The sequence below is a fragment of the Zalophus californianus genome, chromosome 16 (assembly GCF_009762305.2).
Source record: "Zalophus californianus isolate mZalCal1 chromosome 16, mZalCal1.pri.v2, whole genome shotgun sequence".
Classification (NCBI taxonomy): Eukaryota; Metazoa; Chordata; class Mammalia; order Carnivora; family Otariidae; genus Zalophus; species Zalophus californianus.
The window spans coordinates 26964298-26979245 of record NC_045610.1 but is presented as its reverse complement, the minus strand read 5'-3'; the positions used below and the strand labels follow the sequence as shown (position 1 = coordinate 26979245).

At 37.0% G+C, this 14948-nt stretch overlaps 1 protein-coding gene across 2 annotated transcripts in view; it reads left to right on the top strand.

Moving 5' to 3' along the window:
- Positions 1 to 11379, top strand: part of DHX40 (DEAH-box helicase 40) — a 54423-nt gene extending 43044 nt beyond the window's left edge. For both annotated transcript variants that reach the window (XM_027568037.1, XM_027568036.1), the window contains exons 13-18: positions 2357 to 2471; positions 3127 to 3235; positions 4384 to 4478; positions 7379 to 7448; positions 7730 to 7958; positions 10088 to 11379. In XM_027568037.1, the coding sequence (XP_027423838.1) occupies positions 2357 to 2471; positions 3127 to 3235; positions 4384 to 4478; positions 7379 to 7448; positions 7730 to 7958; positions 10088 to 10227 (758 nt within the window). In that variant the 3' untranslated portion in view covers positions 10228 to 11379. The remainder of the gene's footprint in view (positions 1 to 2356; positions 2472 to 3126; positions 3236 to 4383; positions 4479 to 7378; positions 7449 to 7729; positions 7959 to 10087) is intronic.
- The last annotated feature ends 3569 nt before the right edge of the window (positions 11380 to 14948 follow it).

Below are 14948 nucleotides of genomic sequence, written 5' to 3'. Positions count from 1 at the left end.
TTTGACTTTTGGCATAATACCTTTTGGGCAGTGGTGATTCAGTACTTGAAATTAAATGTTTTGGCTTAAAAATCAGTTTCCCTGAGTGGTTCAAGAGATGGGAATTGTATTTTCACCTTGACAGTGCTGTTTGTATGGTCTGTAGTTAATCATATTCTCTCTCCTTTTGTCTCTAGCTGCTTCCTTCAGTTGTTACCTGGGTAACAAAGGTGGAAGCTACTTAAAGCCTGGGATGAAAGACTTTTTATCTTCATAAGTGTTTGCTTTAATCAGATTGCTTTCCTCCTAATACCAGAACTGCTGCTTTGCAGATTCACATCGTAGTCTATATAAGTGCTGCTTTCTAGTATCAGGCATCGTGGTGCCTATGCTAAATCTAGTTGTGATGGGTATACTGAAGGAATAGAAATTGTGGTATGATGTGGTAGAATGAATGAAGGAACCCTAGGAAATTTTGAAAAAAAAAAAGTGGGACTCTGAAAGAAATTTAGCTTGGGTAAAGTACTGTGTGGGGAACTTGGGCAATCAGAGAGCATATCAGTGCTGAGTGGGATTGGGTCCATGTCAGTAACAGATAAATCTCAAAAACATAATGTTGAGCAAAAGAAATCAGACACATGAAGTACATTTATACAAAATTTAGAAGTAGGCAAAACCTTTCTGTGGGGTTAGAAGTCAGGATCTGGTTACCCTTGTGGAGGGGAATAGATAGTTATTGGAAGGAGAGCAAAAAGAGGGCTTCTGGATGCTAGTAATATTCTATTTGTTGATCTGGGTGTTGGGTATATTGGTATGTTGTGTTTGTTAACATTGAGCTATGCAGTTATGACCTGGTAGTTTTCTGCATGCATGTTTTACTTCAATATAAAGTTAAAAAAAGGAAAGAAAAGCTTGTAGTAGTTCAGTTCTGCTTACATGGTAGTCCTATCTAATTGCCCTTAATTAGGAACTGGATAAATAGGGACTGGTTAAATTGTGTTATGTTCCTTATACCCCTGGGGATACAATGTAGCTATTTTGAGAATGAATAATTCTACATTAGCCCAGGGGTCCAAGGAAGCCATTATTAAATAAAGGAAGTTTCAAAACATATAACCCATTTATGTAAAAATAAACCATCATATACATACGCTGGTATATACATAGAAAATATCTTGAAGGCATCAGGGAAATACAAATCAAAATCACAATGAGATACCACCTCACACCAGTCAGAATGGCTAAAATTAACGAGTCAGGAAACAACAGATGTTGGAGAGGATGTGGAGGAAGGGGAACCCTCCTACACTGTTGGTGGGAATGCAAGCTGGTGCAGCCACTCTGGAAAACAGCATGGAGGTTCCTCAAAAAGTTGAAAATAGAGCTACCCTGCGACCCATCAATTGCGCTACTCGGTATTTACCCCAAAGATACAAATGTAGTGATCCGAAGGGGCACGTGCACCCCCATGTTTATAGCAATAATGTACACAATAGCCAAACCATGGAAAGAGCCCAGATGTCCATCGACAGATGAACGGATAAAGAAGATGTGGGGTATGTGTGCGAGAGATGGAATATTATGCAGCCATCAAAAAATGAAATCTTACCATTTGCAGTGGGTATTATGCTAAGCAAAATAAGTCAGCCAGAGAAAGACAATTATCATATGATCTCACTGATGTGTGGAATTTAAGAAACAAGGCAGAGGATCATAGGGGAAGAGAGGAAAAAATGAAACAAAACGAAACCAGAGAGGGAGACAAACCATAAGAGACTCTTAATCTCAGGAAACAAACAGAGGGTTGCTGGAGGGGAGGAGGGTGGAGGGATGGGGTGGCTGGGTGATGGACATTGGGGAGGGTATGTGTTGTGGTGAGCGCTGTGAGACTGATGAATCACAGACCTGTACCCCTGAAACAAATAATATATATATTAATAATAATAACTTTAAAAAAAAATTTAAAAAACAAAAAAAAGGAAAATATCTTGAAGGATGCACATTCAGTAATTAACAGTGGTTAGCCTTGAGGATTAATTTGTGGGTAATGTGACAAAGTGGTAAATGTTGAACTTTTACATAATTTTTTTTACTGTGAACATGGGTTACTCTTATAATCAAAACAAAATAAATTCTAAATACCATTTTAAAGGCAGATGTATTGGGAGAATTATTATTACTATTCTGGTTAAATATCCAAAGTAGAAAAGGACTTGTGGGAGTAATTAGAGCTCCCCCACCCCCCAGAAGGGTTAATATAGTTCACCTTATTCCACTGTAGATGATGAGGCAGATTTTAATGACCTTGAGTAAACAAAGTGAATGTAGGCATTTGATGTAAAGTATAACTAAATTGCCTCTCTGATTGTCATTTTAGTTGATCCAGAGTACCAGAAGGAAGCAGAACAAAGACACAGAGAATTGGCAGCTAAAGCTGGAGGATTTAATGACTTTGCAACTTTAGCTGTCATCTTTGAACAGTGCAAATCAAGGTATGTGGAATAGTTCTATGTACTAGAAAGTTGTCAGTTTGAAATATAGCTCCAATATGTATTTACCATGTGACTTTAGACAGTAAGATTCAGTGGGGGTACTACTGACCTCAAGGTATTTTTGTGAACATTAGTGAGATTTATCTATGCCAGCCTACTGTTACTAAGTAGGCGTTTATTATATAGTATTAGTTCTCTTCTTTTTTTCTCTCCCTAAACCTTTCCTGAAGATGACCTTATAGAATTTTGGTTCTGTAGAAGTAGCTTAGATGAGAAAATGATTGTATATATTTGTTAAAGCATCTGTGTATAAGAAGAAATTCATTTATAACTTGTTTTTTAATTCACTCAGAGGCACCTACATTAGTTTTTTCAAATTCCTTAAAGTGCTTTCTCAGTAATTGGACAAGTCTCATAAAAGAACTGACTGTTGCTTATTTGTTTCTAGTTTTGTAATAGAAATGAAAATGTTAGACTTTTTGTTTTTTGTTTTTGTTTTTTTTTAAGTAAACTCAGTGCCCAACATGGGACTTGATCTCATAACCCGGATATCAGGAGTCACATGCTCTACTGAGTGAGCCAGCCAGGTGCCTCTGTTAGACTGTCTTTCTCTTATAGAAGTTATTTTCAAGATACCAGTATTTTTGTTTTGCAGTGGAGCTCCAGCTTCATGGTGCCAAAAACATTGGATTCATTGGAGATGCTTATTTTCTGCATTTCGTGTTGAAGCTCAACTTCGAGAACTAATCAGGAAGCTTAAGCAGGTAATTATTATAACGATCTTTTCTTGAGTAGCATTTTGGCAAGATTCTCTGAGTACTATCCCCCAGCTATGGAAATTATGAGGTGTTCTGATCTCTGATTTGTAGAAATAGGCCCCATTCCTAACTGTGTGAGTACAAGCACTGTTACCTCTTATCCTTTGGGGAGGTTCTTTTCCTGGTCTTGGGTAGTTGCCTCACATTTATATGCTAACCAGTGCTCAGCTAAACACTTGTGGAGGCCCTTCTGCAAATCTCTGGAGTTTTGTCTCTATCAAGTTCTCTTCTCTCCTGAACTCTTGGCCTGTGAACTCTAGTCGTCTTAATCTTCCTGGACTCTCAGCTCTTTCTCTTTATGTTTTTTAAATTTAAATTTTTTTAAAGATTTTATTTATTTATTTGACACAGAGAGAGAGAGCACAAGCAGGGGGAGCAGCAGAGGGAGAGGGAGAAGCAGACGCCCCGCTGAGCAGGGAGCCCGATGCGGGGCTCGATCCCAGAACCCTGAGATCATGACCTGAGCCGGAGGCAGACGCTTAACTGATTGAGCCACCCTGGTGCCCCAGCTCTGTCTCTTTAGCTCAGGGAGTTCTCCAGGTTCCACTTGGGTTTTTCCTTCCTTGAGTCTTCATCCAGAATCTCTCTCCAGGTTGACTGTAAGCTGGGCCAGTCATTGGGCTTACTTCATTTATTTCCCATACTTCATTTATTTCTCAGAGATCACTATCCTTTATTGCTTGATATTCAGTATTTTGGAAATCATTATTTCATATTTTTGTACATTTTTGGTTGTTTCTAAGGAGAAGAGTAAATCTGAGTTCTTTTTTTTTTTAAGATTTTATTATTTATTTGAGAGAGAGAGAGAGAGTGCGATCGAGGGGAGGAGCAAAGGGAGAGGGAGAAGCAGACTCTGTGCTGTGCGTGGAGCCTGTCATGGGGCTCGATCCCACGACCCTTGAGATCATGACCTGAGCTGAAATCATGAGTCAGACGCTTAAACAACTGAGCCACCCAGGTGCCCCAAATCTGATCCCTCTTACTTCATATTGGCCAGAAACAGAAGTCTCTAGAAATGTGTAGTTTTCAAAATAAAAGATTATTTCATATTATTCTGTGATATTACCACTGTATATATATTATTATTTCTATAGCAAAGTGATTTCCCAAGAGAGACCTTTGAAGGCCCTAAACATGAAGTACTACGAAGATGTCTTTGTGCAGGCTATTTCAAAAATGTAGCTCGAAGGTAAGCAATATGAGCTTGAGAAATGGATAAGAAATACTACTGTATTTGGCTATAATGTTGAACTATTTAATATTAAAGATCGATGATTTATCTAAGCTCTGTGATTATCAGGACATCAATTACAATGACTCTGTAATTGTCACTTGTGTAGGGGGAGCTGCAGTGGCTCAGAGTGGGATATTCAATAAGAGGGAGTTTGTAGGATAGCTGTCTAGCATGGGGGATCAGCACCTAAGTTGAGTGACAAGGGTTTTCTTCCAGAGGGGTGGCTCTGGGGAATATGAAAGACAAACATGTTGAGCATGGCATCTCAGGAAGAACAACTTGGTGTGGAGTGTCAGCGATTGAACAGGAGGGGGAAGGCACTCATACAGGAGGTGTTTGGTGTTGAGTTTAGAGTCTGAGTTTGAGTCTGAGTGTAGTGAGGGGGAGGGCATCTTCTTAGGGAAAGGGGTAACAATGGTGATCATAGGAGACTCATTATATACAAAGGAATTGATCACATAATTAAATATATTAAAGAATGGTGAAGGGAGTATTAGAAATACTAAAAGGGAGAAAATGAGAATGAACCCTGTGGTGTTGGATTGGAATTTCAGGGTATCATTGTGAACTTACAGTTTTCTATATAGTTAGATGGATGAATAGATAGATATGGGAATAAAAATAGATGTTACTGTGTATATTTATAATATGTATTTGTATATGTGTAAATATTTATATACAAATTCACCCTAGCTCTGAGATGGACTGGGAGCAATAACACCATAATAGCAATGAATATACTTAGTGCCCAGATCTTGACTTGAAACAACCATCTGCTGCATAAAGGACTCAGAACTGTTTGGAGAAATAGGGGTGGGAAAGTACAAGATCAGCCCAGAACATCTTATTTTGCCAGCAAGCAAGAAGTGATCTATGAGGTTTGAGGCCATGTTAGAAGTACACTGGAGCTAGCTTGAATAGGCCCCAACTGATCCAATATAGGACATTCTAAGCATCAAAATAAATATTGATAGTAATGGATTATATAGCCCATTAAATAAAATGTGAAATCATGGGTCTATAGTCATATAAATTAGTAAATGAGTAAATTAAAAGTTTAATGACAAATGGAATTAGTTGAGCACCTCTCCACAAAAGTCTTTTTTTTTTTTAAGATTTTATTTATTTATTTGACAGAGATAGAGAGAGCACAAGTAGGCAGAGAGGCAGGCAGAAGGAGAGGGAGAAGCAGGCGCTCTGCTGAGCAGGGAGCCCGATGCGGGACTTGATCCCAGGACCCTGGGATCATGACCTGAGCTAAAGGCAGCCGCTTAATCAACTGAGCCACCCAGGCGCCCTCCACAAAAGTCTTATTAATTACAACGGGGAAGGGGAAAAGTAACTTTTAGTGGAGAAACCTGGCAGATTTTACCCAAATGAAACCATCAAAGTGAACACCATCAGTAATGAAACAAATTGAAATCATGTTCTTCCTGATAGGATATAATGAAAAATACAGCTTCACTTCTGTGATGTTCTTGCCAGAGATGTATAACCTAAATCTAGTCATCCTGAAACAAACAAACTCAAATTGAGGGGCATACTACAAAATTATTATTCAAAAAGCTGTCAAGATCATGAAGATCAAAGAAAGACTGGGGGGGTATGCCAGAATGAAGGAGACTAAGGGGACATGAAAAGTAAAATTAATACTTGATTCTGAATTGGATTCTTTTGCTATAAAGGATATTATTAGGACATTTGGATAAAACTTTATTGGGGTCTGAGGATTAGATGTTAGTCATGTTCAGTGTTAATTCCCTGGTTTTGATGGTTGTATTATGTATTATGGTCATGTAGGAGAATGTCCTTGATTATAGGAAATACACACTCAGATATTTGTGGATGATGGGGCATAAGGTTGGCAACTAACTCAAATGGTTCAAGTAAAAAAGATTTTTGTACCATACAGTATATAAACAATTATAATGCAGTCTGATCTGAGTTATAATGGGAATAATTATAAAGTATTATAGGAAATCATCTGTGGTGATGATTGAACTAGGGCTAATATTTTGACAAGTTTTTGGAATAACATTTATATAGGGAAGTATAGAAGAGGATAGAAATTTTTTAAAAAGATTTTATTTATTTGAGAAAGAGAGAGAGCATGAGTGGGGTGGGGGGAAGAGGGAGTGGGAGAGGTAGAAGCAGGCTCCATGCTGAGCAGGGAGCCCAATGTGGGGTTCAATCTCAGGACCCTGGGATCATGACCTGAGCCAAAGGCAGACGCTTAACCAACTGAGCCACTCAGGCGCCCCAGAAGAGGATAGGAATTTGAAGTTAAAACATGAATTAGAGAAATGATAGGTACAGTGTTCTAATTATCAGATTTTAGAATAGTGAAAATTATCTCTTTAAAAAGAGATGTAGCATACTATAAAGAACACTGTATTTAAGTCAGAAGACCTATGTTTGGGACTTGCTTTCACCATATATTAACTCTGTGATCTTTAGAAGGCTAGTTGACTTATTTGAATCTCAGTTTTGACTTCTTAATAAAAATGACTTGCTCTCAAAACTCACAGGTTGTTTTGAGGCTTTATTATAAAATCATTTTGGAAACTTTAAAGCACAAATACAATATTATTGTTGATATTACTACTTATTAGCCAAAAAATCTTTGTACTTAAATGACTGTTTAGGTTGTATGTAATGAGAAGTTGTATCATTATTTAAGAGGAGTTGGTAGAGAAGTTATAGTGACACTTGAAAAAGTTTAAACTTATGCTTATAACACTTTTTGTGGTAGAACATATTATAATTGTTTATTGTTAGACTTGGTGCTCTACTTATTTCATTATTTTACTGTTCTTGTCTTTATCCTTTGATTTTTGTTTTGTTTTGTTTTTTAGATCTGTTGGGAGAACGTTTTGCACAATGGATGGGCGTGGAAGCCCAGTTCACATTCATCCTTCTTCAGCAGTAAGTGCCTTATTATTATTAAAGTGTCCTATTTTTAATAAAGGAAAGAAATTTGTAAAGGTGTAGGACTAAGTCATGCATAAATGTCTTCTGCTTTTCACTTTGAGGCATATATCTTTATTACATAAAGCTGTAAAGGTACTGGTTGGCCCATGCCCTCTGTTTGATTGAAGAATATAGGAATTAATTCAGAAGAGTTTGGGCTGTTAGTATGTGGCTTGTTAAATGTGGAATGAGGCAAGTTACTGAGTTATCATCCTTAAATGAAATCTTTTGTATAGCTTCATGAACAAGAAACCAAACTCGAATGGATCATTTTTCATGAGGTATTAGTTACCACCAAGGTCTACGCAAGAATTGTGTGTCCAATCCGTTACGAATGGGTGAGAGACTTGTTACCCAAGTTGCATGAATTTAATGCACATGATTTGAGCAGTGTGGCCCGACGTGAAGTGAGAGAAGATGCAAGAAGGAGATGGACAAATAAGGAAAACGTAAAACATCTAAAGGGTGAGTCAGTCGCTTGTTCTAGTGATGTAAGTCCAAGGAGCATATATATCCACATTATCATATAATTACAGAAATACTGTTACAGAGTGTAGATTCTGGTTCAGTCTCCTCAGAAAGCAAGGAGTTGTCGTAAGTCTCAGACTTCGTTACTTTGACTTCCTTCTTTCCTTCCAGTTAATCATGTTTTCCTTAACTCCTCTGTCCAACATTATTAATAACAGTATCTGTTGAGCTTTTGCCATGTGCTAACAACTGGCATTACCCCATTGAGTTTTCACAATAACCCCATGAGGTAAGTACATATCTCCATGTTATAGATGAGGAAATACTTAGCAGTTAACAATAATTTGCTGAAAATCCCATAGCTAATAATTCATGAGTCTGGATTTTGAATCCAAGGAAACTGACTTGATGGTCTATACCTTTTTTTTTTTTTTTTAAAGATTATTTGAGAGAACACAAGCAGGGGGAGCAGCAGAGGTAGAGGGAGAAGTAGCCTCCTCATGGAACAGGGAGCCCAATGCAGGACTCAATCCCAGGACCCCAGGGTCATGACCTGAGCCAAAGGCAGATGCTCAACCAACTGAGCCATGCAGGCACCCCTTGATGGCTTATACTCTTAATCATAATAGCATACTGCTTCTCAGTAGTCCTTTGCTATTTTTATTTTGTTTATAAAATTTTGTGAACTATTACTTCAGAACATCTTTTTTTTCCTACAGGATTTTTCTGTAAAACATTAGGTCTCTAGTTAGGAGGCATAAACAGTTATACTGAACTAGGAGACAAAGTTTAATTTTCAGCTCACATATACAAAAAGCTTTTCAGTAAAGCTTTCTGGGGCTGATTTTTTTAATAAGATATTTATTTATTTATTTATTTATTTATGAGAGAGGGCACAGGGTGGGAAGGGGCAGAAGGAGAGAGAGAATCTCAAGCAGGCTCTGTGCTAAGCTAGGGCTTGATGTCTCAACCCTGAGATCATGACCTGTGTCGAAATCAAGAGTCGGGCACTTAACACACTAAGCCACCTAGGCACCCCTATGATTTTATAATAAAGGTCAACTTGGGGTGGAAAGACCAATGCCTTTTAAAAAATAGATCTGTTGAAATCAGTGGTTGTCAGGAGCTGGGGGTGAGAGGAGGGGCTGACCACAAAGGGATAGGAGGGAATTTGGGGGGTTGAGGGTTCTGTCTCTTGAGTTTGGTCACAGACTGTAATGTACTTGTGAAAATTCATAGAACTGTTTACTAAAAAGGGTATATTTTATTGTAGATAAATTATACCTTAATTTTTTAAATGAAAAAAAGAAATACATAAACTATACAGCCTCATACAAAAAATTAAGATATATAAAAGATAGAGAAATGTAAATATAGATATCTGCTGATGGATTTTTCACCAGCATTACCATTACCGCCACAATGTATATATATTGTCATGAAGACCTAACAATATACAACTGGCCAGAAGAAATGAGGGTCATGTCCTCTGCATTTAGTAACATTTATTCATGCCCTCAGCTAGAATTATGTCTAATTCCAAGAACCCATGTTAATTCTCATACCAATGCAAGAACCTAGGAGTCTAAGGCAGTGGGGTACCCCGGTGGCTCAGTCAGTTAAAGCGTCAGACTCTTGATTTCGGCTCAGTGATTATCTTAGGGTTGTAAGATCGAGCCCCGCATTGACTCCACAATGCGCCTGGAGCCTGTTTGGGATTCTGTCTTCCTCTTCCGAGGCTGATTGATGGAGCAAATTATATTATCCTTTTTTAACATCATGAGAAATAGAATGGTAAGGAAATTTGCCCAAGATCTGGAAGAGTGTTTAGAAATGTAGTGTTTTGTTGCAGTGTATAACTGTACTACATGTTTGAATTAGGGTCGGTTATCCTAACATTTAGGCCTTCATGCTTGCATTTCTTTCTCTCTTCCTTTTCTTCCCTTTCCCTCTTTCTTTCTTCTTATTTTCTAACCATAGACTATTTGTTTCTTTTGAAAGAACAAAATTTAATTTCCTTTTTTCCCCCCTTGACATTGAAAAATCAGAGCATCTCCTTCTTTTAACACTTCTTGTACTGAGTTTCACGACTAAAGTTTTACTGGATTAATTTGTAATGTTTTCAGATGGAATCTCAAAAGAAGTCCTAAAGAAAATGCAGAGAAGAAATGATGATAAATCCATATCAGATGCACGTGCTCGTTTCCTTGAGCGAAAGCAGCAGAGGTCCCAGGATCACAGTGACACACGGAAGGAAACAGGCTAAGCAGTGAACCCGCCAGTTCAGGAAGTAGGAAAAGCAGCCAGGAAATGTGCTTCTACTTTGCCATTTATATCAGACAGCACTACCAAGAGGAAGTGGTCAGCAGCTGTTTTTAGCATACAAGCTAAAAGCAAATCCAAGTTCATCAATACCAATTAATGAAATTTTCAAAGAAAAGATTGAGTTGCCATTGTCATAGGCAATGATATATGAAACCAATGAAAGACAATACATGTGATATTTTCCTCACTTCACTTTTGCTGGCCTTAACTGGTATCAAATGCTGTCATTGAGATATTTTCAAAGAACATTGAATTGTATTTAATCAGCGTGTATTCCATTTGCATTTGAAGCATTAAAAATTATTTTCCTTAAATCTCTTTAAGGCCTTCTTGTTGCTGTTAGAATAGTATTATATCAGGTTATCAGGTATGTGACCATTTCCTTCAGAAGGCTGAATATAAGAGGTTTTTACTCAGCAATACTTAGATGTCTAACCGTTTAATTGCTACAGAGCTTTATAGATATTTAGAGAAAAGACTTAATCAATTAGTAAATAAGAAAATTGCCTATGGCAAGTTTCTTTGTTGAATTAATATTAATCCTTAAATTGATTTTTCTGGGATTATACAAATTCCTTTTTATATAAAAATATATTGTTTAAAACAGTAGCTATAGCCATTAACCAAAGGACAGATGATATATATATGTTTTTTTTTTTAGCTGTCCCTACATACTTGTATCAGCACCATGTATGTAGGTGTGACAGTGTTTCAAACAGCCCTTCCACCTGGCCTACTCTCTTGCCTCCAGCTGCTTGGGTAGGACCATTTAAACATCTGTTATGCTGATCTTGAGATGGGAGTTTTTCAAAGCAGCCAACACCACATCATCAGTGTTTCAAATTGGAACCTTGAGGCTAGTTAAAATCACACTCAGGCCACACTCAGCACTTGCCCACTCTGTTGTTTACTGCCTTGTATTCTAGTTATTTGTGTATTTGTCTGTCTACCCCACTAGATTATACGCTCCTTGTGGGCAGGGACTATGTCTTTCTCATCTTTGTATCTTTCATGGCACCTAGCACAGTGCTTTGCACATAGTAGTCACTCAATGTTTGTTAAATAAAGCTTTTAGTGTCATTAAAATTCAAAAGGTAGTATAATGTGTTGTTTTTAGATATTTTTTGTAAAAATTAAGGATCTAAATTTTTCATAGGTAACTAATTCTTTTGCAGTTATTTCCTTTGGTGTCTAAACAGTTTTCTGTTCAATATTAGAAACTTGAGCCTTTATTGAAAAATCCCATGAGGACCCAAATCTGTGGGTTTGTTCTTAAAGTAAGGTGAGTGATGATGGTTCCTCTAACATTCCCAGCATTGTTGCTTTGCTCATTGTAATCTTCAATGCTTTTGACACTATTTCAGCACATTAGTCTTACCAGGTTCTCTTCTCAGGTATATGTATCAGTGTACTTCCTTAGATGTGGTAGGGCTGTATGTGGACTCTTAGAATAAATGCTCTTTCATTTCAGTAAATATTAGCCACACATTCTAAATCTATAGTACGTAATCACGTTTCCCAGTAATGTTCTTTATAGCATTTTGCCCCAGTTCAGGATCCAGTCAAGAATCGTATACTGTATTTAATCTTTTAGTCTGCAAAATGTCCTCAGTCTTTCTTGAACTTTCACACTTAACATTTTTGAATAACATTTCTGACAGTTTTTAGTAATACAGGCTAAGTTATTATTCTTTTTTTTTTTTTTTTTTTGAGAGGGAGAGGGAGACAGAATCTCAAGCAGCACAGAGCTTGATCTCATAACCCTGAGATCATGACCTGAGCCAAAAATCAAGTCAGACGCTTAACTGACTGAGCCACCCAGGTGCCCCCAGGCTGTTATTTTATAGAATGTCCTCAGTTTGGATTTCTCTGATGTTTAACACATGGTAGGAATTCCATGACTGGAAAATTGCATATGTAATGCCAATGTCTTTCCTAAGGCATCAAATCTGGAGGTACATGGTATTTGCCCCTTTTTGGTGACATTAATTTTGATTACTTGGTTAGGGTATTTTGATTTTTTCAGTGTTAGTTACTCTTTTATTAAGTAATTTTGGGGAGAGATATGTTGAGATTATGTTAAATAGCCTATTCCGCATAAATTACCACCCTCTGGATTTACCATAACCTGATGATTCTTGCCAAATCAGTGTTATTTTTATGGTTGCAAAATGGTGATTTTTTTCCTCCTCATTCTTTCACATATTTATTTGTTGGCATTATGAGAAAGAGCTTTCTTTGAAGAAGAATTTCCAGTAAACAGATGGATGCTACGAGTAGCATAGATCAAGACAGAGAATTAGAAAGCCAGGGGCTATTTGAGAAGGGTGGCAAACCAGTTTATTTGGTACATAGAGTACATGTAGGATAGTAATAGGCTAAAAATATTGGTTCAAAACAGATTATACAAGGCTTTGAAAGCCAAGCTATGGAATTTGGACTTATTTTGTACTATACAAATGTATTAAAGGAGAATGACATCATTAAAGCTTTAAGGTAATTGTGACAACAGTTCCTATAAAAATAGGTGACTTCCCCTGAGAGAGGCTGTCCATAGGATGAGAAGAATACTAGATCTAGTTAAGAAGGTGGAAGAAGCCTTGGAGGAACAGTAGTGGTAATGGACAAATTTATTCTTTAAAGAATGAGGATTCACCTTCAAATTACTAAATGAAACAAAATAAAAACAAATGATAAATGTTAACATAGAAAAATGGCCAAAGGACATGTTTTCTCACAAAAGAGGAAACACGAATGGTCAGTAAGACAAGGTACTGAATCTTACTAGTAATTAGGGAAATCCAGTGTAAAACAGTGAGATGCCATTCTTTTTCATCAGATTGGCAACAATCAATATGCCTGAAAAGTGTTGGCGTAGAATAAATTGCTCTTATTTTAGAGAACATTTTGGCAATATCTAGTAAAGTTGAAGATGTGCATAACCTATGACCCAGCAAGCCCACCTTTAGATTCATATCCTAAGAACTCTTTGGGATTATATAAAATACTCTGTTCCTCATAAAGTTTGACTCATGTAGATTTAGCATCATTTGATGATTGATGTTCAATACTTAAAAATATGCTAAATACAGCATTCATAAAATTGTTATACTCCATTGTTTCTAATAGCAAAAATGAGAACGATATATACGTATCAGTAGAGAAATGATTGAATAATTGTTCTATGTTCTTATGGTCAAATTCTATACAGCAGTGAAAGTGAGTTTTGAGACTCCTGATGCCTACTCTTAAACTGCTTATGCAGAACAGGTGAACCAGTTTGCATTCCCAACAGCAATGTCATAAAGTGCCTGTCTTACTGTAGTCTGTAGTCCCTCAAAAAAATTCCTTTTTTTTTAAAAGATCTTATTTATTTTTGACAGAGAGCACAAGCAGGGGGAACAGCAGAGGGAAAGGGAGAAGCAGACTCCCCGCTGAGCAGGGAGCCCGATGTGGGGCTCGATCCCAGGATCCTGGAATCATGACCTGAGCTGAAGGCAGATAGATGCTTAACCATCTGAGCCACCCAGGCGCCCCAAAATTCTTCTAATTATAGACAAAAGTGCCTCATTATTATGTTAATTTACATATTTAGATATTCAGCTTTTTCCTTATGTTCAAACTGTCTATAAGAAATAACTGATTTGAATTTGATAAGGCCAGATAGTAAATATTTTAGGCTTTCAGGCCATACAGTCTCTCTTGAAACTACTCTGCTGTTGTAGTATAAAAAGCAGCCATAGACAGTACATAAACAAATGGGTATGGCTGTATTCCAATAAAACTTTACTTATGGATGGTAATTTAAATTTCATGTAATTTTCCTATCAGGAAACGTTCTTTTGACTTCACTTCTTTACCACTTGGACTTTAATCCAGGAAAGCTACTTTTCACATACCCATTCTAATTCAGATGATTTCATTTGTAAGAAAAGATCTTAATTTCATGAAATATCTGAGATTTTTCTGGCTTTTATTTTTCTTTATAGCAGAGTTGATAGGATTGAGCATAATGTTAGGCATTAATGAATTTAAATTATCTCAGAGTTTTCAAAGTAATCTATATTACCACTTGCTAGCTGTTTCTTTAACCTTAAAATATGAATAATAGAAAATTCTCTTGTGAAACTATTAAAAATTTTCAACTTTTTTTAAAGATTTATTTATTTTAGAGAGAGTACAAGTGGCGGGAGGGGCAGAGGAAGAGAATCTTCAAGCAGATTCCCCACTGAGTGACAAGCCTAACACAAGGCTTGATCTCATGACCCTTGAGATCCCCACCTGAGCCAAAAAAAGCATCAGACGCTTAACTGAATGAGCCACCTAGGTACGTATTTATTTATTTATTTATTTATTTATTTTTAAGTAGGTTCCACACCCAATGTGGGGCTTGAACTCAACCTTGAGATCAAGAGTTGCATGCTTTACTGATGAGCCAGCCAGGCACCCCAACTATTAAAGATTTTCAAAGAAAAGAATCACATTACTTGTCCAGATAAAATCTACATGTTTCTTAACCTAATATTACTTGGTGCTCAGCTAATACATAGGAAATGAGATGGGTTAATCCAAAATACAGCATAGCACCCAGTTTGGTGCCTTTTGCATATGATAGATGTTTATAAATAATTGTTGTACTAGCTCCAGGTATGATTATTGAAA